Source organism: Lissotriton helveticus, chromosome 1_2, assembly GCF_964261635.1.
Source record: "Lissotriton helveticus chromosome 1_2, aLisHel1.1, whole genome shotgun sequence".
Taxonomy (NCBI): domain Eukaryota; kingdom Metazoa; phylum Chordata; class Amphibia; order Caudata; family Salamandridae; genus Lissotriton; species Lissotriton helveticus.
Window position 1 is genome coordinate 147,310,552 of NC_136058.1, and position 25,862 is coordinate 147,336,413.

A 25,862-nucleotide genomic window follows, 5' to 3' on the forward strand; every position below is an offset into this window, starting at 1 on the left:
TCTCATGTACAGCTAAAAAATAAGAATAATCTTGGTCCCCAGGATGATGAGACCTCAAGGTGTCCGTCAGTCCCCAGTATTGTTGCCAGTCTCGTCGGGCCTCTGCTACCCTATGAGTGGGGGCGTTTGGAAGCGGAGGATGAGAGCTGTGCAAAAAAGGTAGTCTGTTCAACATTGGGGGCATATATGCTTCCTAATGTAATGTCCCGCCCATCAAGCCGCAAGTTACCACTGTGAATCTACCGTCTGTATCAATCATCTGTCTAACACATTGGAATAGTACCCCTGCCCGCACCCATATTCAGGTTCCCCTGGCATAGGCCAAATATGTGGTGTAAAACACCTGCCCCCTCCAACGACGCTGCAGCGCCGCCCCTTCCAACTTCGTCAGGTGGGTTTCTTGTAGTAGTGCAATTTGCACCCCTCTCAATACTAGATACGCATGTATTTTGTGTCGCCGGCCCATAGTGTGCATCCCCCTTACATTCCAAGACATAACTTTGAGAACTACGGAGATACCCATGAATCCAAAATCGTGTTCGTGATCTTCTAGAAACCCCCTAGCGACATGTCTGTCCCTCCCCAACTTCAAACTTTGCCCAACTCCCACACCCCAGGACAGGTACACAAAGACAGGCCCCCATCCAAACCAAGGTATTCATACAAAGAATCATAACCAGGAGCTAGAGCATAACTTGGGCTCAATGCCCCCAGAACCCCCCTCCCCCTTGAGAACTTATACGGCCAACTGGACCCCCGGCATTTCTGTAGGGTCATCTTCCGCGGTGCTACCCTGCATCAAGCTGGCTTCTGGGCTCAGTAGTCACTGCAGACATCCAGCTTTCCCCGCATACCCTCTGCAGACCAATCACCCAAACATCCCATCTGCTGTCTGCGGAGTGACGTCCGGCAGCTCCACGTCCGAGAGTCCCCGGGCACTACCTGATCTCGGGCTCTCTGTTGGGGAGAGACCCTCCGGAGCTACCTCTGTTTTCAGCCATGTCTCCAAGTACTGGACCGTGTCTGCTCCCTCTACACGTTCCGGGACTCCCACTATGCGGAGGTTGTTGCGCCTCGAGCGCCCTTCACTGTCCTCCGCTCTCACTTCCAGCACTTTAACTCTGTGTAACACTTCCTGCAGTGACTGTCGCAAGGCAGCTACCGTGTCTGGGACGTCTTTCATGGTAACTTCGTTGGTCGCCACTCTCTCCTTGAGCTTTCAATGGTCGTCCTTCAGTAGGGTGAGATCGAGCCAATGGCGTCCATCCTCTTCTCTAGCGCCTCCCGCGAGGCCACGATGGCCTGCATAATTTCTCCCAGTGTAGGGTCTCCAGACTGTCCCGGTCTCCGTCTCCCAGTGTTGGCATCCTCATCCTCCATGTGCTACTCCGGCTTCTCCAACCGCAGCACCTCGAACCCCTTTTTCCTTGACACCCTACCCATCACGGCAGCTGTACGCAGCTGTGGCCAGTGATGCCAGGGGAATTTATGATCCCGGTCCACCTCCGCTAGGCAGCACAGTTCGTTTCCGCCTGCCAAAAGAAAGTCACACATCGCCCCGGGGTCCCACTAAAGAGTCAACCCCCCCCCCCCCCCCCCCCCAGCTGCTCAGTTATACTCAAGGCTACCTCTCTGGATACTGCAGTCTCAGTCACTATACCGGCCTGATATAGCGTCGACCCGTCTGCCACCTCTCCACTTCAGCCAGGTCTGTCTTTCCTCCACAGTATTGTGATGCACCCACCGTCGCAGATGCAGGGCTCCAAGGGCAGAATCTCCACTCCTGCAGTAGGTCTCCAGGATCTGTACTCTCCCCCCTCAGTATCATTCAATTAAGCTGTGCAGGTCAGCAAACTTAGCCCAGTCTCCTCCTGCCAGCTGTTTGTGTCCACTCCTCAGAGAAGCCTCTTGGCCCGGAGCCGCTGGACATCAAGCAGTAAGCCCCCGTGCGGCGTCTCCAGGATGCAGCCGGTAATACTGTGGCCTGTCTCGTCACTCGTCCGATCCCACCGCAGTCTGGCAGAGAAGTGCCTAGAGGTACTCCCCGCACTATTCAGGTCTTGCTCTCCTTCAGGCCGCAGGCGCTTCGCGTGTCTGCCCTCCGGCGTCACCAGCCAACGGCTCTCTCAGCCAGCACCAGGACCCGATCAGTAACGTAGTCTCCCGGGGTCCAGGACAATGCAGTCTTATCCCCGGTTCCCACTGAAGTGCATTAGCCAGCGTGAAGTCAACTCAGGAGTTAATGGCCTCTCCACCATCCAGCTCTCGCCGCTCTCCCCGCTATCTTGGAGTCAGGCAACAGTATGCAGGAGGCGGGAAGGCACCTGTCCAGGCTCCTTGCCACCACCACTGCCTATTCACAAATGAATATGCAGGTAAGTCCTAACTTGTTTTCCCCCTCCGCTGCTCGGTCCGAACAGGTGTTGGGGGGGCCTCGCTCCCCTCAGAAGCGGCAAACCCTGCCGCCGATCTCAGCCGCCATTTACCCCGCTCCGCCACAGACAGCCTCAAGGAGGACAGACACCAATTTTTCCGGACAGTCGCACTTCTATGGCCAGAGACCTCTCCCAGGGAAGCGCACAAAATACCGCGGAGACTCGAGGTGCTCCTCAGCTAAGACTCGAGGTGCGGAGCCGCCGGATACCAATCCGCTAACCCCTATGCTGCGGCTCCGGTATGCAGCCGGCAATACTCTGGCCAGCCGCGCCGCTCGTCCAATCCCCCCCGTAGTCCCGTAGCTGGCACAGCAATGTCTAGGCGTTCTCCCCGCACCACGCAGGTCCCGCTCTCCTTCAGGCCGCAGTCACTTTGTATGTCCACCCTCCGTCGTCATCAGCCGTAGGATCTCCCAGCCAGCACCAGGACCCAATCAGTAAGTCAGTCTCCTGGGGTCTAGGACAATGGAGGCTTAATCCCGATTCCCGCCGAAGTTCATCAGCCAGCGTGGAGACAGATCAGAAGCAAAAGATCGCTCCACCATCCAGCTCTTGCCGCCTTCCCGGCCATCTTGGGGTCAGGCAACAGTATGCGGGCGGCGGGAAGGCGCTCGTTCGGACTCCTCGCCGCTGCCGCAGTCAATTCACAAGGAATATGCGTGTGAGTCCCAGCTTGTTCTCCCCCCTCCGCAGCTCGGTCCGCTCGGACCACAGCCGCCATTTTGTCCCCCTCAGCTGCGGGCAATTTAAGGGGGGAGAAGCGCCAATTTCTCCGGATTATTGCACTTCTATGCCCCAAGATCTCTCCCAGGGAAGCACCCAATATTCCGCTCAAGTTTGCGGTGCCGTGGGCCTCAGAATTGCATCAGGATGTCTTGCTTTGAGGGGCAGCACGGAGGAGCTCCGAAGTTCCCTGCCGTCTACATCCCCCCCACCCCCCCCGAGCAGTACTGACCTGATACCCTAAAGATTTTCCTTGGATTCACAATAGTAAATCCTTAGCTCACTCCTGGTAGTGTGGTAAAGAGCAGTCAGGCTTTACTAGAGGAACATGTGTTAAGCATTTCAGAGTACCAACATGGACGATGAGTAATTGACACAACTTGAAGTATATCCAACACCAATTCATTAGTTTTTATATGATTTATGACGCCAAAATGAATGAGATTGGATACATATAACCGAAGTTATGGATTTTAGAACAATCATAACACAAAGGAATTCAATACAGAAACTTTACCATTGCGGTCAACGGGAAAAAGGGTGCTAGTGACAATCGGTCACTTGCAGGTCGAGTTACATGGGACTCACTAAGGGATAGGGTGCTGCGGATCCCAGGACCAAGCCACAACAGTTTACTTGATATTACCTGGCCCGAGAGGCCACCACGGTGGTGTTGAATTTACTGCTTAGAGTGATAGTGCTGGGGCGGAAAACTGATGCAAAAGCTCGACAGTCAGTTGAAGGTGCTGCAGGGTTCCCTCCTGATGCAGCATTGAATTAAGGGGATGGTAACCTGACTACTCTCCAATAAGCCTTGGTAGTGGTAAGGCCAGCAAATCGGTACTTCGACGTCCAGAAGTCTGGGGGGACACAGTAGAGCCTCAGACTTGCTGGAAGTCAGGACTACATTTTCCACAAAGCACTGAACTATCTACTTTTGGGCGATCCCTCAGACGGCCCGATGGACAGCAATTTCTTTAGTTTCAGGTATCTTTTTTACCTGTCCAGGGAAGTCTGGAGTTGCCTTCGGCTAACAAAGGGGTACCTATGTCCGGGGGGAGACAGTCTTTGGTCCAGGACTAGTCGCAGTCTTGCAGTTCCAGGATTGTTGCCACCAGTGCAGAGTAGTACGCCTTTGGTTTGTGCATCTCATGTTGTCAGAGACTCTGGTCTCTACTTTGTCCTTCATTGTAGTCTTCACAGATCTTAGGTTCTGGTGTCAGTGGTGTCCATTGAATCCTAAATTTAGGGGTGTGGGTGCAAGTGGACATTGGGCTACTTTCCCTAACAGCTAATCCCCCCCACCCCTCGGACCTTGAGGTGATCGGGGGTCACTGTTACTACCCAGAACCCTCTATTCTGCCACTTCTAAAAATGGCAGAAACCTTCCTTGGCTGTACAGATGTGGTAGCCCACCCTAAGGGTGTAGCTAGCCTTCTGGGGGTATACGCCCTTCATCTATTATTCCCACCTGCCTGGATGCTTATGAGGCGAGGGAGGGTGGCTTCATCCTTTGGGAATCAGCCAGAGGCAGTGAATGCTTTGAAGCACACTGCCTTGGTGTGCCACTTCATTAGCCATCCTGTTCAGGGAGAAGGTGACTCCTCCTTCCTCTCCAAGTCTTTGTTCTTGACTTCTGGGAGTGTTCACACTGCCTGGCAGGAGGCCAGATTCTTGTCTTGGCTTCAGCAAGCGTGGGCTGCCAGACGGAGCACAGGAAGGCTTGGCCAACGAGGTGGGCAACCTCTAAGGGAGCCCCCTGGGTGCACGTCACATCAACCTCAACACTAATCGTGTGAGGGTAGAAGAGGCACGTTGTTTGAGCTGGAAACCTTGAGTGTGCCCAGGCGCAAGCCTACTTTATCATATGGACATCTGAAGTTATAGTAGTTCTTAATGGAAAGGGCTATTTTAGGGACATACACAACTTGCTTTTATATGTCCACACCTTTAATATACTGCACCCTGCCTCCTGGGATCAGGAGGCCTACCTTAGGGGTGACTGACATATATTTAAGATAGTGCTTTGACTTTGCCACACATGGTGATGGCAAAGTCGAGTTGGAGCAGTTTGCAGTGTTCCTGCAGTGGCAGGCCTGCTGTCATCCATTTACCTGGGCCACGCTGGGTGGCACCGATAGTGCTTCAGGCCCTGGGGATTCCTTTAACACCGATGCCTTGGGTACCCTTGGTACCACTTTACTAGGGACTTCTAATGGGGATAAAGTCCATGCCAATTGGGAGTACCTATTTGCTACATCGTATTTTAGGGAGAGAACACTGGCACTGTGGCCTGGTTAGCAGGCCCTACGGCACTTTCAGTCATAAACCACCAGGGACCTGCTTACCTTGTTGCTTTGCAGAGTGTTTTGCAGTTGTGTAACTCATTGGCCTTGGGATCAGTTTACAGCGTTATTCGCTGTTGCCAATGAATTGCCAAAAGAGAACAAAAAATCTATTGGTGTGAGAAACACCAGAGCTTGTTTGAAAAGGAATGAGTAATGGAGGGACACACTTGCTCTCAAAGTGGTAAATAGAGAGGATGCCCCTGATAAAATGAAGAGTAATGTTTAATGTGTCCTCACAGCATAAGGACTGGGATGAAGAAGATGGACGAGGAAGCAGTGGCTTGATTCCTTGAGGGTGATTTTTATTATTCCATGTGCCAGTCCTCCTTAAAGACTCTCCTTTCTCATGCTGCTAGCTTTGGTATTAAAGGATGTTTTCTTGCTTTGATGTTGGATTATGGACCCAATGAAAGTTAGAGCAAAGACTTTTAAACCATGAAGTGGGTTGAAATCTTTTTATTGTTTTATAAATGTACAAAGGGTGATTCTCAGGGGAATCTGTCTCATCGAGCATTGAACGTAATGAGCAAGACGGAGAGGAGGTAATTTAGGATGATGTGAACTTCTCTGGAGGAGACGTGATCTAAATGTTTTCAGGTGGAATTGTGTTCAAGGAAATACCACTTTTAGGGCATTGCAAGGGGAAAACATGCAATATCAGTCCAACTAACTCCTCCCTAGATTTCTCAGGATCTTTAAATTATAGAAATGTTGCAAGCATACCCAGCTTGTAGGTCTCCCAATACCAAGCTGAAATGTAATACTTTAACACAAACTATTCTCTCTTGTTTTTCGTCAGGTAACCTTCGTTCTGCTCTTAATGATGCAATTGCCGCAAGAAAGCATAACCCCAAACATCTAAAAGCAATTGTTAGAGGTAAGAAAACCGCAGATGCGTAGAAGCTGTATTACGTATCAAGAATACATTTCCTATGATGCTTTTTAAGTAAAATTAATATCAAACTTGGTGATATAAGAAAGCAACAACGGAAACTGATTTAGGGTGAGGGCAATCCTTTGTCATGACTGAGTTAGCAATATGATTGAAATGCTAGAATTTGTCTGTATCTCACATTTAAAGAGGGAAATAGGTTAAATAATGTCCTATTTTATGTTTATGACTTACACCAAGCAGCGGGGTCAGAATTTAGGGTATGTGGCAGAAGTGTTCACTATCAATAATCAGTATGTGTTATTGGTAAGAACATTTTGGATTAATTTGTGAGGAATGTGTGTGCCTTTAATAGCACTGAAGTTTTACATTTTAGAAATGGCATAGATTTTTATGATACTATTGCATTGATAATTCCTTCGTGTAATATGCTCCATTAATTCAGAAATTAATATGTTGCCCACTTGGGATGCAGTTAAAAAGCCCAATGTGATTAAGAAAGGATATTTAGTAAACGGACATGCACATTTGGCATTTGTGTCTTTTGAATGTAGTATTGTTTTTCAATATCTAAGTATTTCTTTCATAATAATATTATTATTAATGATCAGGCACTGAATGTGGTGCCTACAGAGGCGATATCTAGATTTAAATAGGCATTATCAGAATACATTTAACAATACTTTAATTGATGATTTATAAATATTACACAAAATATCAGTTTAAAAGTGGCATGAATCTGAATAGACTACAATTCATTGCAATCCTGTGAGTTTTCAAGAAGTAATTTTTCAGTGCCTGCAATATATGTTTTGCACATTTATGGACTCCTTGAAATTTGAAGCTAGGAACTGGTCTAAGCTTAACCTTGTAGCACTCAATAAGCAGCTACTCCGCACTAAGCCCACCCTCCTAAAACATCTTGATTCGGATCAAACTATGATCCATCATTGATTGGATGAGGCGATTGATACTACTCTTCCTGAGTCTACTAAAGGCGTGGTTCAAGCCTATCCTCCTGCCCCTTGGTTTTCTGAGTCAATTAAATCTGAAAAGAAACATTGCAAGGTGTTGGAAAGACGCTGGCGAAAGTCATACACTGTCAATGCTAAGTTAAAATACAGAGATTCACTTAAAGCTTCTTATAAGCTTGCCCATGCTTCATATAATGGAGCTAAAATCACTAAGGCCCACAATTGACACAAGACCCTTTTTAAAGTGGTTAAAGAACTTTCGGATGTTAGCAACATCCTGTCCAAGCCTTCTCTTCTCCAACAACAATGTGATGTGCCAGCTCTCTTCTTCCTTCACAAAGTGGAAAATATGAACTCTCGGCTGGCCAAAAATTCACTGCTGCTAGCGGCTAACTCTAATGGCGATCTCCCAGATAGGCAGAAAGTAATGTCTAATTACTTTGCATTTAAAACAGAATGTGCTGCTAACTTAAGCTAATGGCCTCCTCTGGACCGGTCATCTTTTGTTGGTACCTTGTGTTCAATTAAATCTGGCTCTCCACTGGACTCTTTCCCCAGATAACCTTTCCTGTTGGACCCGACTGTCCTATTGACAATTATGGAGGTTCTGAATACATCTCTGAAAGAGTGGTTGGTACCTCCGAGATGGAAGCATGCTCTAGTCCTCCCTCTTTAAAAAAAAAAAAGCCAATTTGAATCCGGACTGTCTCTCGCCATCCTTCCTATTTCCTTGCTATCTGTTTTCTCCAAAGTGCTGGAAAAGCATGTCAACTCCCAGCTTTCATCATTTGTTGACACTCCTCTCTTCACCCTTCCCAGTTGGGTTTCATGGCTGGACACAGCACTGAGTCCACCCTTTTGGGCGTGACGGAACAACTCCGACAATACCTGGATGAGGGAGGCACTGCTGCGCTCATCTTACTGGACTTGAGCGTGGCTTTTAACATGGTGTCCCACTCTATCCTGGTTCATGGACTGGAGTCAAGGAGTGACAGATTGAGCTCTTGGCTGGCTTATCTCCTTCTTACAGGACCGCACGTTTCAAGTTGATGAGGGGTGAAACCCCGAAGCTGGTCCCAGGGCTCACGTTTCTGGTCCAGGGAGGACCTGGCCTGGCAGTTCGGGCTGGACTGTTCCCAACAGGGGCAAGACAGATTTGCATATGGGTGGGTCTAAACTGGGGTGGCACGGTGTGCAAAAGGACATCAAATTTTACCCAGATCTCTTGACTAGTGTTAAAGTTTTAATGTATTCTGCATTCTGTCCGTCATCTCGGCAGTAGGGCCTTGAAAGTAGGGACAGGTTCCTTGGAGAACAAGCACTCTCAAAACCGTAACGGGGCTTAGGCCGCACTGAGAGTTCAAATCTCAGCCCGTGGGAGGCAGAGACACGGTACATTCGGAGACTCTCCTTAATAACCACCCTGCGTTCTCAGACCTCCCATCGCCTAGTGGCTCTGGCCTTCTTGGAGTTAGCTGCCTCTAGCAGCCCCCTGCCCCTTGGACCACCCAGTGCACCGGGGGAGTCTCTCGGAGCTACCACCAGCCCTCTCACGGACCCCTTCCTCTAGCTGCTACGCCCCCCAGTTCTCCCACAGCCTATGTCTCCTTGCAGCCCCGTCCTCTTAGTTCCCGTCCTCCAGCAGTCCTGGTCTTCTCCAAACCCTTTTTGTCTGTACAGATCCTGTCCTGGCCATTAAGGGTCACACACTCTAGCAGCTCCAGTCGTATCAGAACTCCCTAACCCCTAGCAGCCCGGGCCTTCCCCGGAACCCTCAGCATTCTTAGCTCCTGTCTCAGAGCTTCCGGTCCCTCAGACCTCCCATCCACTAGCAGCCTCCGCACCTTCAACCCTTGTCCTCTAGCAGTCCCAGTCCTCTTGGAGCCCCCGTCCCCTAGCAGCCTCAGTCCTCACAGCGCTCCAGTCTCGAGCTCCCAGGCCATCTTCAGCTCTGCTTCAATTCATTTTCACCCCAAAAATATGCTGTTTAAATATTTACTTTTATATTGAAAAATCTGGATGACCGGGGAGAGAGAAATGGTAGTAAAAGGAGGGGTCAGCATTTTTCAATTCTCGCCTAGGGTGGCAAAAACCTAGAAACGGCTCTGCTGACCCCAAGGCAAGGCAGGTTTAGTGAGTATCACTTGATGCCACGAGGAGCAGAGGGTTTTTGTGGAAAAAAGACCAATTAATAGAATATTAATTAATACAAATTAATTGTGCTGTGTAGCACAATTAATTTTATTCACAGAATCTGAGGTTTCTGTAAAAAGAATATCCTGGATCTTGAAGTAGATTATTGCTGTAACTATTTCATGTGCCATGGCTTTTCGCAGACATGTTTCTATTTCCATTTAGTTGAGGTTACACCTTTCTGAGTCAAACGTACAGCCATGAGCTGAATATTTCAAATCGTAATTTACATTTGCGGCCACAAGTCCTTACCATAAACCCGTATTATGCTGTGATAAAGAAGTCATGACCAAAACTGATCACTTTATGTTGGTTTTCTGTTCAGATTTCCAGGAAACCTTCTGCTGCACCGGTTTTAATACCCGCTGGTTTCCTTTTGGCTAGACTGTTTTACATGTTTTCTCTTTAATCTCTGTGTTTAGATCAGATTAGTAAATTTTGTTACTACAACCTTTTTTTTTTATTATTCATTTAATATCAGTCTGCCAACTGCAATGGATTTCACCCTCTGCTGACTCCACACAGGGCTATTCTGCTGCTGGATAGTGGTTTCAGTGCACAGCAGAGATTTCAGTCTTGGAGGGTTGAAGTACTGATTGGCAGCTTGAAATTGATAATCTCTTAAAGACCCTAGCAAAGGGGTATATTGTATTCCATCTACTCTTTTGTAGGTCTCGTGGCGATTACAGCACGAAGCACTGTCTCGCCAGAGACCTATAGTCACTGGCTCTGCTTCCCAGGAGACAGGAGATGGGCACGCGCAGCCTCAGGAATCGGATCAGGTCACGCGCTCGCTGTGCCCATCTCCTGTCTCCCTTGCAAACCACGGCCCGTCAACGCGCATGCACCGAAGTCACAGCACACCAGCACCGGCCCGACCAAGTAACTCTCACTGCAATGATGCACTCTTAATAAACTGGTTACTTGAAGCGTCACCGAAGTAAAGAAAAGCTTTTTGTTTTGTTGCCGTTTCCGGTGACCCACGGTTTTACATTGCAATGCTACTTTAATATTTCTTTCAACACAAAGGCTGAGGCGGTGTCTCGGAATGTTGTTACTTGCAATGGCCTCTGGGTGTCGCCGTAGACCGCAAGCTAAGTAAATAGAGACCTCTTGATGTCTCAGTTTTTGAAGCAAAGAGAAAGTGTTTTTTGAGTTTAATTTACATTTTTTATGTATTGTATAATAACCAAAATACATGGTACCAGCTATAACTGGTTGAAATATTGCACTTTGCGTGAGCAACACACACCTATCATTTAGCCAAGCATTGGAGTACATCTGGAATGGAGATCGGCCCTTGACGGATTGATTACAAAGTACCGACGAAGTTCGTAGCGCCAGTTAAAGTGCCCCTTTTCTGCTTAAAGACCACGTCTGAGCCTGCTGCCAGATTTCCGTGGGGCGTCGATGGCTAAGTAAGTGTTCATTGTACATGTTTTCTCTATGGAACTTCCTGCCCAATGATTTTAAACCCTGTAGATTTTTGGGGAAATGATTGTGAATCGCGGGTTAGGAGCTATCGAGTTTTACGTTCAGTGATTTTTACTTCCATCAGTCAGCAAGGTGTGCTTTATGACGGTCGAAGCCATCACCTTTCAAGGTCCGCCAAAAGTATCTCATTTTCGTTGGGTCATGTACTAATAATTGTAAGAATCTGTTATTTCTGTAGAATTGTAAACCAATGTGCTAGATAGAGCAAGTTATTTACTGTTATTACCCAACCAAAGTTAATACTCATTTTACCGAGAAGAGTAGGATGAAAGGCTGGTGGTCATAACCAGGATGCAGGGTTTGGCAGCATTTCCTGAAGCTTCTGGTTGCCCGACACCAATCCACTCTGCAACGCTCTAGGTCCCGGTAGCACCAACAGTCCAGGGCCCATTCGTGGAGCTGTTCTGGCATTTCTCACCGCGGTCAAAGTAGTCAATGGGTAAGTCACATAAGAAATCTAAGTTAAAGTGCCCTTCAATTTTATCACGCCACTCCAAAGTCTTCAGGCAAGGCACTGGAACGACCCAATAGTCTAGGTTCTGCTACCAGACGTTGGCCACTGAGCTTGAGACAGGGTCTTCTACACGCCTCCCAGAATTTCCTCAGGCCGGGCGACTCCCATTCAATTAAGAGTTTTATGAGGCCATGTACCTCATATTTAGGCGGGCCATCCCCCTCTGGAGTGCCTTGGGCCGGACGGGTTCGGCAGGTGCCCCCACTAGATTTCAGCTGGTTGTCCAGGCCTCCATGTCCAAAGTCAACCCTGGCGCGTTCCCTACCACGCCACCACTGCACACAAGATCCAAGAGGTGGGCACCTTTGGCAGGGGACATTCACTTCTGCCAGCCTTGCACTGTGGTCTATGAATAACACATGCCTTTTTTCGGCCGGCATTCCCACACAGTGTGGGATTCGGGTGTTCAAGTGCTTACCAGTGGTCTAGGAGGAAGCCCAAGCCATTGTGACACCGGCTGTTTCCAATGGCAGAGTATCAGCAAAGCTCACCATACACTGTAGACTGGATATGACCAACTTGCTAGGCCGAGCAATTGCATAGTCACTGGACATGCCCTCCAATTGCACCTTCATCTTTGGTGACCAGGCAGATTTGGCCCTCGAGTGATTTAGAGACAGCAGGTCCACTGCCTGGTCTTGGGACCCCCTACGACCTCATGCCAGCCCAATTCTGCCTTTTGCTCCTTCTGTGGCTGAGATTGAGCGGCGGCAACTGACAGTCTTTGAGCTCCCTTCAAAAGTCTGCAATGTAATTCTGGCAGTTAGGTGCCCCGCAATCAAGGCAGTATATACCTGCTTTTAGGATATGTTTGTAGCTCGTTGTACTTCCAAAAATGTTTATCCTCTCTCGCCACCTTAGTATTTGTTCTCTGCTTTGGGCACAGATAAAGGGTATCTTTTTGCCTTATCCTTTTTAGGTCTCGCCCTGGCGAAAGCGCGCGAAGTGCGTTCTCGCCGCGAGACCTATAGTCGTCAGCTCAGCTTACAAGGAGGCAAGAGGAGACAAGAGATGGGCACGCGCAGCCTGCCGTAATCGGATCAGGTCGCGTGCGCATTCACCATCTCCGGTCTCCTTTAGCCTCCAACACACACAGGTACACCTCCCCCTGCTTTCGCACACGCTCACACACACACAGAGACACACACACACACACGAGCGCACCTACATGCACGCACACACACGAGCGCACACATACAGAGACACACACCACACCTCCCCCCCACACACACATGAACGCACACATACAGACACCCCCCCGCCACCCCCCACCCACACACACGAGCGCACACATACAGAGACACCCCTCCTCCGTACAACTAACCCCACTCACCGCATCGGCGCCACTCCGGACTCTGCAGCCTCCGCGGGGCTCTCCCTCGGGCATGGGAGCTTCGTATCACCACTGCTCCTCTGTTGGCCAGCTACTCCGTGGGCACGGGCTTCAGAAGACGAAGTCCCGCCCCACAACAGGTTTCAGTTTCGCTCACAGCTTTCTTCAATGCTTGTTTCAAAATGCTGACGACAGTCGCAAGTGCAAATGAAGAAGGGCTGCCTTCACTTGTAAAAGTGAAATGAATAATTTTACCAATATTCCTTGCAGGTTGGGGAAGAACACTTTATAGAACTTTATAGCTGCCTGCAGCTTTACCATTCTTACAGCTATGTAAGTTTAACTTGTGTTCAAGGAGTTTTCAGTCCAGAGAGTGGGGAGTGGAGACCAACGGCCGCCGCTCCCAGGGGACGTGCCGAACCTTCCAGATCCAGCCCGGGATCCCTCCGTTTCCTACGCGTCAGCCGAGGTAAATTCCGTGCCTGGATTGAGCGCTAATCGTGCGGGGCGCAGGTGCAAGACTGGAACCGGCTTAGGATCACAACTGCGCTGCACCTAGGAATCCGCCGCTGGGGTCAGCTCCGCTTGCAGCGAGCCCTGCCTGCTGCCCGCTCCCCGGCTGGGCCCCTCCCTTCAAATGTCCACCTGCTGTGAAAAGTCTAGTGCCTCCCTTGCCCCACACCTCTGCCTGGCGGTATACTTGAACCCTGCCAGAGGCCACTTACCCTTTTCCATGACAGGTGTCGGTTTCCTGTCTCTCCTGTAGTTGTCTTTCGTGTCCCACCTGTCAGGGGTCGCCCTTTTACTCTCCGGGGATGGCCCTACTGGATGCTGCCACTTCCTACCAGCGGTGGCATTTTAGCCCCACCCTCTTGTCACTTGTAAGGTTTCGCTTGACTCTGCCTGTTAGATGTGACCTTCCTGCCTCTACAGTGGTTAGCTTAATGTTCCATGTTTGTTATGGGGCTTACTTGTGCCACATGCTGGGTTTTGCTTTACTCTGTGCTCCCTGACAGTTGTGGGCATATTGCCGTTTGATGAGAGATAAGTGCACCCCTTTCCCTAATGCTGTCTAGCAGGTGTGGCCCTCTGAGCCAAACCATTTTTTCTGTTACAATAGGTTGACGGGAGTGCCCACGAACACTTCCGGGCTAGGAACGCAGATCATTGTTACTTCGCCACAGCCTATCCCAGCATGAGACACCTGTTTTACCTTCTAGAGCTGGTCCACCCTCCTGTCACTATCCACGACTCTTCAGAGCTCCCCATAAGCCCTCCAGTGTGGGAGAGTAGCCTGTCTTCAAACTCTGTATGCTTTAGTGATGTCACCTAAAAAACTTCAGATATTGTACCACTGTCAATTATCTGTGTGTTGACAGGTGCAGCAAGACTACAAGAACAGTACTTCCTTATGAAAGGAGTTGGAAATGTATAAGCAAAACAAAAATTAAAATGCTTTTAAAGAATTACTTGGACTAATTTATCAGAATGGCGTGTTCATGTCTTTCTAATGCGGCAAGACCATGCGGCAATTACTTGCTTAATAAAAAGTAGCTCCAAAACATAGCATGAAGATTCCCATATTGGCCCAGATTAAGTGCAAGACTGGTGTTTGCACACACTAGTGCATGAGGCTAAAAGCACGCCACATAAGTCAACATTCTGATACTGGTGCATTGTTTTGACTTAAACCACAACCCGTCACTATTTGGTAACAGAGGTGAAGTCCAGGCATTGAGTAATCATGTACGATTTTTAGTAAATTGAAATGTAATCAGCGAGGCTAAAATTATGCCAGGGTCTGTACTTCCTGGTTTATTAGTCTCCAGAGACAAACTGTATTAGATTTTCTTTTCCAGCAGTGACCTGAACCTGAAACCCCTTTTCCCTACAAGCAGCTTCACAAGTCAAAGGAAGCCCTTGTCCTGTCTCACATGGATGGCAGCAACCCTATACTCTGCCTGGGCAGCACCTCTCTGGCACCCTTCAAATGCGCAGTTAACACTTCAGCGTGTTTAATAAGCACTCTGAAGAAACTCCGCCATTTTGCTTGAGCACTGTAGGAATTACATTGTTTCCTCTCCTATGCTTGCATCATCTTGACGACTAGCTGCATCACCTTCAAAATCATCAGAAATGGCACCTTATACAAATAAATGTATCATGCAAAGCAGACTAGCACGTTGCCAGACTATACAAGTTAAAAGAGGAAAAAATAGTTAAAATCTTGTTTTACCTGTCGTCTGCCCAAGATCAGGAAGCAGGCACACCGAACCGGCACCTCCTCACCACTTCTTGCCAGCCAATAGCAACCCCCTAGCCCAGCATACACAGAGAACTACACAGCTATGGCACAGCACTACCAACTGCCTGCCTTCCTGCCCCTACACTGTTACCCCGTGGTGCAGCCACAGGACAGTGGCTACATTGCCCGTGCCTGCCGCGCAACACGTTGTTCCTGCCATGGAGGTTTCCCACAGCCGGGTGCAATTAATAAGTACAGGGACCCAAAGATATGTGGCATTGCAGAATAAGAACTGACGTGGTACAGGTAGGCATTTATTTATTTATTAGTTTTCACTTTTATATAGCGCAAACTTTACCCGCAGGTATCACAGCGCTTTAAATCAGCATACTTATAACAAGCAAGACTAGCACTCTATATTACTGCCAACTTTGCTTAGCATAAGCAACAGCTAACCATTCACAAACAATGTTTATATACCAATTGCAAATTTTTTTTTTTTTTTTTATGCAAAGCATTGTCATTTACAATGCCAGTAACTCAAACTTTAATGCTGCGAGACCTATTGCATTGTAAATGCTTGTTTAAATAATGGTTATGATTTTTTTTTTTTACTTCACCTCTTAATGGGAGTTTATTGCTAGTGGAGGTGTGCTAGCACTTCCCCACCTACTTAAAAATGCAGCAGCATACATAGAAATATAGGACATAAAGAATCACGTTGTTGCTCAGGATAACATTTGATGTCCACCTTAGTAAAACTACCAAATATGATTTTTTTTTTCCTGAGTAGGCCCAACATTTTGGACAAAAAAACGGTGCAGCAGTATGTAAATAATTCACGGTGAATTTATTTAGGTACCTACATTAAAGGAGACCTCCGTTTAAAATATTCGTGCCACAGCCATTCTCAGCAGTATATAATGCCCAACGTTTATGTGAGAATCTGGTAACTTTCACAGTTTACACAAATGCTCATGAGTCCTTTTTCAAGGCATTGAGATTTGTGGGGCAGTGTTAATTCTTGATCTTTGCTATATTTTATGCAGCTCCATGATGTGGCTCTGCATGTGTAACATGGAGATTAAGTCTAAGGTTGATTTTAAAGTTTCTTTACAGATATAGGGACTAATTTGGATTTACGGCTAAAACAAAGTTTTGTTACATAAGTCATAGTTCGGAAATCAGAAGCAACAGGGCCAGAATTATTCTAAGCGTGCTTGTTCGTGCCAGAAAGATTTAATACACGTAACTGGAACACATCTTAGATTGGTCTGCATCTTCATGCCCACTACTTGGTCAGGATGTTTCACCTCAACCCCTAGATCTGTCTGGCTCCTTCAGGTGTGTTTAAACATTTGGATCTTTCAGTATGAAAGGCATGACCCCTTCCGCAAAGAGGACCTGTTGCTACAAGTGGAAGAGATTTTATGTCCGGGGCAAAACGCTGTTTCCCCTCTCCTGGCAGAATAACCACTATTTTAAAGAACTGGCAGCACGTGGCTAGACCAGGCCTCCAATCCAATTCAGTATCCATTTATGTGCTATTTTATTTTAAATGAGGCTTGGAGATCAATACATTTACTTACTTGGTGTGACAGATGGATTTGAGGAATTTGTAGAAACAGCATTTTTTCTCTTATTACAGGTCAGTCCCCGTTTTAAAGTTCTGACTTTGAATGCATCATTTTAAATAATGTTCTTTTAAAGATATTACCTTGAATAGTTTACAGTTGCTGTTGCCTTTGGCAAAATGAGCTAGATGCGTGCTCATTCTGAAGATTTCGCTTATACTATCCTTAAATGGGTGCTAATGCTCAATAATACACTGGTCATGATTTAAGAATGTGCGTTCCTTTTAAATGATTTAGTCAATCTAACAGTTTTCTTCTGTCGATGTCAAGAAACATGTCATTCTAAAAATTGCAATAAAAAACATTGTGATTGATGGAATGCTTGAATTAATCTCTGCTGCTGGCAATCACTTTGGTCTTATTCCAGACCAACGTTTTTAATCCACCACGCCACTCTACACAAAGTCCCGCCTTATGTAAATCACTAACAATCCTGCTTCTCGTGTTCCCAGTCTGCCCTGAACTTCCAGACGAGGCCCCCTCCAGGAAGGACCACAACCCCCAACCAGTTTCGTCCCACTTGAGGCTTGTCGGTAGGGCATCACTTAAGTCCTATGGCAGGGTGAGCACGGGTCCCACGTACCCAGTTCCCTAACACTGAGGGCATCAACTGCAATAAACAACTAGGTGATGGACGGGTTTGCCCAAACGTGGGTCCTGTGGTCTCTGTGCCACTGGAAGCAAGCTGCACTTGATTGAAGAACCCCAATTCAGCCGAAACCAATAATGGGATGCTTGTGGTCTGGTTCAGAGAGGAGCTGGCTTGGCAGTTCAGGCTAGACTGTTCCTATTGGAGCAGGACCAAGACTGGTTTGCATATGACTGGGCCTAATCAGAGGTGGCATGGTGAGCAAAAAACAATGGACTGGGATGTGGATCGAATCATCTAAAGAGCAGCACTATCGCCCTTAGGGGTATCTGGGTGCTGAGGTTGCTGCGTCTGCATCAAAAAAGCCAGGTCTTGAGTTGTTTTCTGAAGACTGCCAGGGAGGGTGCCGTTCGGAGGTGTAGGAGGAGGTCATTCCAGGCTTTGGCGGCGATGTAGGAGAATGCACAGCCCCCACTGTGGGTGCGATGGACACGGGGGATGTGTGCGGGGCGAGTGAAGTGGAACGCAGGTGTCTCGTGGGAAGATAGACGTTCAGCCGGTGGTTGATATTGGAAGGTCCTTTTTTGTGGAGGGCTTTGTAGGTGTGTGTGAGCGTCTTGAACTATTTAGTTACCAGTGGCTAAGGATAATGAAAAGCATTCCACCCATCACTGTTTTGTTTACCTCATTATTATAATGATTACAGAGATACGTTTGCAGTTGTGTTCGAACCTGAGTGGAACGTCTGAATCATATAGCCAGTGATCTATGTTCTGAGCCAAATTGCTTTTTTGAGACGCAAGGCTGGCAGTAACTGTGCCTCTTTTGCAGCTAGCCTTGCTTCTTGTAAGCAAGGACTAGAAGTACAAAGGGCACGTTTACGCATCGCCTGCAGGTTTTCAAAACATAAATAAAATGCATTGTCATTTACAATGCCAATAGCTCAAACTCTCTCAAATGCGAGACCTATTGCTTTAAAAATACTTGTTTCATATGCGAATGACACCCAATCAATCAATCAATCATCACACTTGTATAGCGCGCTACTCACCCGGAAGGGTCTCAAGGCGCTTGGGGGAAGGGGGCCGCTACTGCTCGAACAGCCATGTCTTGAGTTGTCTCCTGAAGGCGAGGTGGTCCTGGGTCAGCCGAAGGTGGATGGGGAGGGAGTTCCATGTCTTGGCCGCCAGGTAGGAGAAGGATCTGCCTCCGGCGGTGGCTCTTCGGATGCGTGGTATGGTGGCGAGGGCGAGGCTAGCGGACCGTAGCTGGCGGGTGGGCGTGTGGAAGGTCAGGCGGTCGTTGAGGTACTTGAGGCCCAGGTTGTGGAGAGATTTGTGTGCGTGGGTGAGGAGCCTGAACGTGATCCTCTTGTTGATAGGGAGCCAGTGCAGGTTCCTCAGGTGGCCGGAGATGTGGCTGTGTCGAGGGATGTCCAGGATGAGTCGGGCAGAGGCGTTCTGGATGCGTTGGAGTCTTTTTTGTAGCTTGGCTGTGGTTCCGGCGTAGAGGGTGTTTCCGTAGTCCAGCCGGCTGGTGACGAGGGCCTGGGTGACCGTCTTTCTGGTTTCGATCGGGATCCATCGGAAGATCTTGAGGAGCATGCGGAGGGTGTGAAAGCATGAAGAGGAGACGGCGTTGACTTGTCTGGTCATCGAGAGGGAGGAGTCCAGGATGAAGCCCAGGTTGCGTGCGTGGTCTGTCGGCTTGGGGGCGGTGCCCAGGGCAGGGGGCCACCAGGAGTCGTCCCAGGCGGAGGGTGATGGTGCAAGGATGAGGACTTCAGTCTTGTCTGAGTTCAGTTTCAAGTGGCTGTTCTTCATCCACTCGGCGACGTCTTTCATCCCTTCGTGGAGGCTGGTTCTGGCGGTGTCGGGGTCTCTGGTGAGGGAGAGGATCAGCTGGGTGTCGTCGGCGTGGGAGATGATGTTGAGGTTGTGTTGGCGTGCGATGTCTGCGAGAGGTCTCATGTAGACGTTGAAGAGGGTGGGGCTGAGTGATGATCCTTGCGGGACGCCGCAGATGACTTCGGTGGCCTTGGAGCGAAACGGGGGGAGGCGGACTCTCTGTGTTCTTCCGGCGAGGAACGAGATGATCCACTTCAATGCCTTCTCTTGGATGCCGGTGTTGCTGAGGCGTTGCACTAGGGTGCGGTGGCACAGTGTCGAACGCGGCGGAGAGGTCCAGGAGGATGAGTGCCGCTGTTTCCACGTTGTCGAGGGCCTCGGATGTCGTCGGTGGCTGCGATGAGGGCGGTCTCGGTGCTGTGGTTGGCTCTGAAGCCGGATTGCGAGGGATCGAGGGATCCATTCGTCTCGCGGAAGGCGGCAAGCTGTTTGTTGGCGATCTTCTCGATGACTTTGGCAGGAAAAGGGAGGAGCGAGATGGGGCGGAAGTTTTTGAGGTCGGAGGGGTCCGCTGTTGGTTTCTTCAGTAGGGCGCTGAGCTCGGCATGCTTCCAGCTCTCCGGGAAGGTGGCGGTGTCGAAGGAGGTGTTGATGATGTCTCGGAGTTGGGGTGCGATGGTGGAGTCGGCCTTGTTGAAGACGTGGTGGGGGCAGGGGTCAGTCGGAGATCCTGAGGGGATGGTGTTCATCGTGCGGGCTGTGTCTTTGGTGGTCACTGCGGTCCAGGTGCGGAGGGTGGCGGTGGGGTGCGTTGGTTCGGCGGTTGGGTGCGAGGAAGGTGCGCCGAAGCTGTTGTGGATGTCGGCAATCTTGAGGTGGAAGAATGAGGCGAGGGAGTCGCAGAGATCTTGTGACGGGGTGATGTCGTTGTTGCCGGTGCTGGGGTTGGAGAACTCCTTGACGATGCTGAAGAGTTCCTTGCTGTCATGGGCGTTGTTGTCCAGTCGATCCTTCAGTGATTTCTTCTTGGTGGTGCGGATGAGCTGGTGGTGCTTGCGGGTCGCGTGTTTGAGGGCGGTCATGTTGTCAGTGGTCCGGTCGAGGAGCCAGGCTTTCTCGAGGGTGCGGCAGGTCTTCTTGGAGTCCTTGAGTTCGTCGGTGAACCAGGGGGCCTTCTTGCTTCTGGGTTTGCTGGGAGTGTTCTTCAGTGGTGCGAGGTTGTCGGCGCAGGCGGTCAACCACTGCGTGAAGTTGCGGGCTGCTTAGTTGGGGTCCGGTGTGCTGGCAGGTGGGCTCTGGCTGAGGGAGGTGGTGAGCTGGTCGCCGGTGATCTTGCTCCAGCTTCTGTGAGGAACCTGTTGCGGGTGGTGGTGGGTAGTGGTTCTCCTGAAGCTGAAGTGGGCGCAGCTGTGGTCGGTCCAGTGAAGTCCGGTGGAGTGGCTGAAGGCGATGTGCTTGCTGGATGAGAAGACGGGGTCAAGAGTGTGGCCGGCGTAGTGGGTGGGGGTGTTGACCAGTTGCTTGAGTCCGAGGTTGGCGAAGTTGTCCAGCAGGGTGACGGTGTTGCGGTCCTTGTTGTTCTCCAGGTGGAAGTTGAGGTCCCCTAGGAGGATGTAGTCGGCGGAGGGGAGGGCGTGTGGGCTGATGAAGTCCGTGATGTCTTCGCTGAATTGTGTGCGTGGTCCCGGGGGTCTGTAGATGAGGGTGCCTCTGAGGGTCGTCTTTGGGTCGATGTGAATCTGAAAGTGGAGGTGTTCGGCGGCGGTGTAGGTGTCGTCGTCGGCGTCGGTCGTGATGTGGATGGTGTTCTTGTGGACGATGGCGATGCCTCCCCCAGTCTGGTTGACTCGGTCCCTCCTGATGATCTTGTAACCATCCGGGATGGCGATGGCGATGTCGGGGGCTGAGGAGGCGTTCATCCAAGTTTCCGTGAGGAAGGCGACGTCTGGTGATGTTGTGTCGAGCAGGTTCCAGAGTTCGACGGCGTGTCTGTGGACGGAGCGGGTGTTGAGCAGGATGCACTTGAGGTCGCTGCTGGGGTTGGGCTTGGCGGGCGTGGTGCATGTTCGGAGGCAGGTGAACTTGCAGGTTGTGCAGGTGAAGGGTCCGTGGAAGCGTTTCGGGGCGGCACGGCAGCAGGCGGGGTTCCGGCCGGAATTGAGTGCGTTGAGGGAGGCGGCGTCGTAGGTCTGTCGACCAGTCTTGCGTCGGTGGGGGCCAGGGGTCCTGGCGCTGGGCGCGGTCCCGGCGCGGACGGGCGCAGACTGGCTTACCTTTGGCGCGCCTTCGGCGCACAATCGGCGCGCCCGCTGCATGTGACCGCTGCGCGTCCGCGCGGTCGCCATTTATGGCGAAGTGGGAGGGAGGGTGGAGCAGCTGGGAGGCGGGAGCTGGAGCGGGGAGGGCACAGAAGGAAAAGGGGGCGTGGCCGATAGCACGGCGGCGGGGAGCGGGGCGGGCAGGCACAGGGGTCAGAGAGGCAGGACAACAGCACAAGCTATAACAACAAATCAATAACAGTACATGGGAAATAAAGAAATGTTAACGAGATGCGGGGGAACAAAAAAGTAAACAGATTACAATCAGCAGTACACGCAATTACGGCGGGGGGCGGGGTCGGCCAGACGGGCACAGCGAGTCTGCGGGCAGCAGCGGGGGGAGATACACACACAACAGCGGGTGGCCGTGCGGCGCGGGGGTGTCCTGAGAACAGGTCACACTCACCTGCGCCGCGCGGTCGCCATTTATGGCCAAGTGGGAGGGAGGGAGGAGCAGCTGGGAGGCGGGAGCGGGGAGGGCACAGAAGGAAAAGGGGGCGTGGCCGATAGCACGGCGGCGGGAAGCGGGGAGCGGGGCGGGCAGGCACAGGGGTCAGAGAGGCAGGACAACAGCACAGGCTATAACAACAAATCAATAACAGTACATGGGAAATAAAGAAATGTTAACAAGATGCGGGGGAACAAAAAAGTAAACAGATTACAATCAGCAGTACACGCAATTACGGCGGGGGCGGGGTCGGCCAGGCAGGCACAGCGAGTCTGCGGGCAGCAGCGGGGGGAGATACACACAGAACAGCTGGTGGCCGTGCGGCGCGGGGTGTCCTGAGAACACCCAGATCATCTTCTTGTTTTCGGCACAAAGCCATGACCTGTCTTTACTGCATCTGGGTATGACAAAAACTGCAGCTTGGTTGAATCAAAACTCACTTAAACTTAACCGTGATAAGAACAAGGTTCTAGGCCTAGACAACAACTGTTTCCTTTGGGGTGCCAAACACTAGCCAATATTGCTAGGGACCTTTCCCACCTGGCATCTGAGGTTACAAATCTGGGCTTCCTTATTGATAGCTTTCTGCGGCTTCATAGAGAGCTTAAGGTAGCTGGCGCTTGGTTCGCAGTCTTTAAATGGTTAGAAAAGATGTTATGGATTATTCCTTTAGCAGCTCATAGGACTGTTATTCAGGCACTGGCCATCTCCCACCTGTACTACCGCAATATGCTTTATTTAGGCGCAGATAGCATCTATACAGCGCCTGCAAATTGTTCAGAACGCTGCTGCCAGGCTGCTTTATCACTTACTCACATATGTGTCTGTTTCTCATTTGCTTAAAGAACTTAATTGATTTAAGGTGGCCAAGCGCATTGAATTCAAAGCAGTACGCTGTCTGTTTAAGGCCAAATTTGAACTGGGACTACTCTACATTCAGGACAAGTATCTCTCGATCAGCCCACTCGGATATTAAGATCTTCACCCCAGGCTCTGTTCAGTGTCTCCAGGTTTGGCGTAATTTGCCTGGGTCCTGAACTCTGGAAATCTTTACCGGATGACTTAAGGAACTGTAAATCATTTCTCCCTTTCCGCAAGATGTTGAAAACTTGGCTATTTTCAGTCTGCTTTGAGGGACAGTAGATCTGATCTGGCTACAGCCTTGCGCTGGGAAACCCTTTGGGGTAGCTATGTGCAATACTTGTTGCTGATAATAATAAACAGCCTGAGTAAAATGTTTTTTTTCTCTGTCCAAATCAAGGTTTGATGTAGCTGAAACTTGGCATTTACTTTCCATAAATCAATACTTTATGCAGCTATTTCAGTACCAGGGCTTTGTTCTCCAGGCAGAGATTTCATAGTCGACGTACAAGGGATCCGACCTCGGCGTCTGATTTGGATCAAATTACATTTCTGAAGCCAAGGTACCTCACTTTCCCTGGCGAACAAAAAGGTCATGCTGCAGTGGGTGGTCTACTTTGCCTCTGATTCTGATCCTTTTGCGAGGCCTGGAGCATGTTTCCCATAACATGGATGGAAAGGAGTCGGGACAAATTGCTTCCCCTCAATACACTGATGCTGGCTTGTATCTTGAACATTCTTTTCATGAACGCTCTAAGTGGCCAAGGGAATGCCCTGGCGTGGCTCACTGTGTCACTGAAACCAAGCATTACCCAACTGAAGAAGCCCAATTAGGCCGAAAGTGATCAAGGGTTGCTTGTGTTCTGGTTCAGAGAGGACCTGGCTTGGCAGTTCTGGCTAGACTGTTCCTGTTGGAGCAGCAGCAAGATTGATTTGCACATGGCGAATTTGAGGTGGTATGCCGGGCAAAAGAACGATTAACTAATTTTCCAGACCTGAGCTTTTCTTATATCAACCAAAACTAAATTCACATTAGGTTGTTAAAGACATAAAAACAATTATTTCAAGAAGGAAAGCGGCTGTAACCTAGTGTTGCAGGTGACAAGAAGTGTTTTGGTAGCCTTACGCTTGAGCTACTGTTTCTACTGTCCCTTTGTTGTGGTTGCATTTCCATATAAAACAATGTGTGTTCCTTTCTCACAGGTACCAATCAGCCCTCAGCAGCAAATATTTATTCATACAGCATATGTAACTGTCTGACCAGTACACAATAAGTGTAGTTCTACATATTAACTTATCCGTTAAGTCATTGTGCTGTGAAATAAGTTCCTCTGTTGATGCTGTGCAACACCAGCTCTGTAAAACGCCCCCAACTCTATGGGTGACTAGATGGTACTGCAGCACCATAAAGTTATTTACTCGAACAATTAATTTTTCAAGGATGTTCTGAAAAGCAGAAGTCAGTCAGTATACCTCAATGTTCATCTAAAAGGCAAAACTTGGTCAGTGTGTCCAACATTATTGATAATAGTTCCCCAGTGATCTGGCAGTACTGAGGACAGACTTTTGTCTGCTTTTTTCTGAATATTTTCTTGCAGATCTCAGAACTATAGTACAACAGGATAAGAATGATTGTTCAGATAAAATGAAAGTGACTTTTGAATATAGATCAAACTAAATTCGGAAGCCACTCATCAGCAAACCTCTACTTGGAATAAGCACTAAGTACACAGGCAGCACGAAGTGGTACAGTGAAAGCAATGCTAGTACCATCAACACCACTCTCTCTACTCAACATATGACTATTATTGCAGACAGTTGTCTCTCTCTTTTGTACCCATTCCTCGACCTAGCATAGGATATCACTACATCATGGGGCGTTCTCCACTGTGTGAGTTCTGTTCTAGCGATCACCATAGCCAGCTGTGATGGCTGTCTTCCATTACCATACAGAACAAATGAACAAGTATGCCAAACAGCCTTATGCAACATCCACCATGGTCGAAAACCATGCTGTACATTTCTCTATGGCTATCCTGGCTGGAGGCAGGAAAAGGACATAGCAAAGTAGAGAGGGGTTGGCCTAACGGCTAAGGCGCTCGACCTCGGACCTGGGGAACTAGGTTCGAGTCTCGGTAACGACGCCAAAAAACCCCTGTGATTCTGGGCAAATCACTTAATCTCCCCGTGCCTAAAATGAAAGTGTGTCCTCATGTAATGTAACTGGTGCTATGTAAAGCGCTCTGATAACTGATTCGGTTCGGTTCTAGTTCGCGCTATATAAAACTCTGCAAAAAAAAAAAAAAGTCCCCAGCCACCCAACAACTGAAGCATCTCAGGGCCCCCCCAAAGACATGGACCCCCATATGCCCTTCAGCGGTTGGCCATGACCTGCAGCCAACCCCCAGTTTGCGAAGACCTGCCGTAGCTGGACAATGCAGGCTCAATGTAACATTGGAAAGGAAAAAAACCAATAGACCCTGGATAGTTGACTAGAGGAGCCTACTGTGTCACATGTGTCTAAGGTGATGCTTAAAACATTTCTTGAAGTGTAATTGGGGGGAAATAAAGGAACTGCTCGCTAAATAAAACTCCATCTTGGAGTAAGATGCTGCAGTCCAGCCTCAGGAGAAGAAATAGAGGAACGGTGTGAGACAAGTCATGATTGAGAGAGGGGTAGAGGAGGACATGTCAACATCATTCTGTGCCGTAGCAGAATCATTGGCGAATCCTTCAACCATGATGGTGTCATATCTCTGCAACCTCTGCTGTCCACATCTGACCCAGGTATGGTTTCCAGAGCTGCTGTGCTCTCGCCCTTTCGAAGGGGCTGTTCTGCATCACAGCGTGGCACTTGCAGTGACTTCCAGTAAGCCCACCCCCTCCCACAAAATAGAAAGGTACATTAATTTACAGATCATCCCCCGTGCAGGACGCTGGGTAATTCAGTTTCCCTCAGCTAACTGAGACTAGTGATTTGTGATGGTAGAGACATTAGAGTGAGACATTACCCT

General features: G+C 49.3%; 1 protein-coding gene across 1 annotated transcript in view; it reads left to right on the plus strand.

Moving 5' to 3' along the window:
* Nucleotides 1-25,862, plus strand: part of TTC4 (tetratricopeptide repeat domain 4) — a 160,306-nt gene that overhangs the window by 78,426 nt on the left and 56,018 nt on the right. The window contains exon 4 of the mRNA XM_078670273.1: nucleotides 6,306-6,383. Coding sequence (XP_078526399.1) covers nucleotides 6,306-6,383 — 78 coding nt within the window. The remainder of the gene's footprint in view (nucleotides 1-6,305; nucleotides 6,384-25,862) is intronic.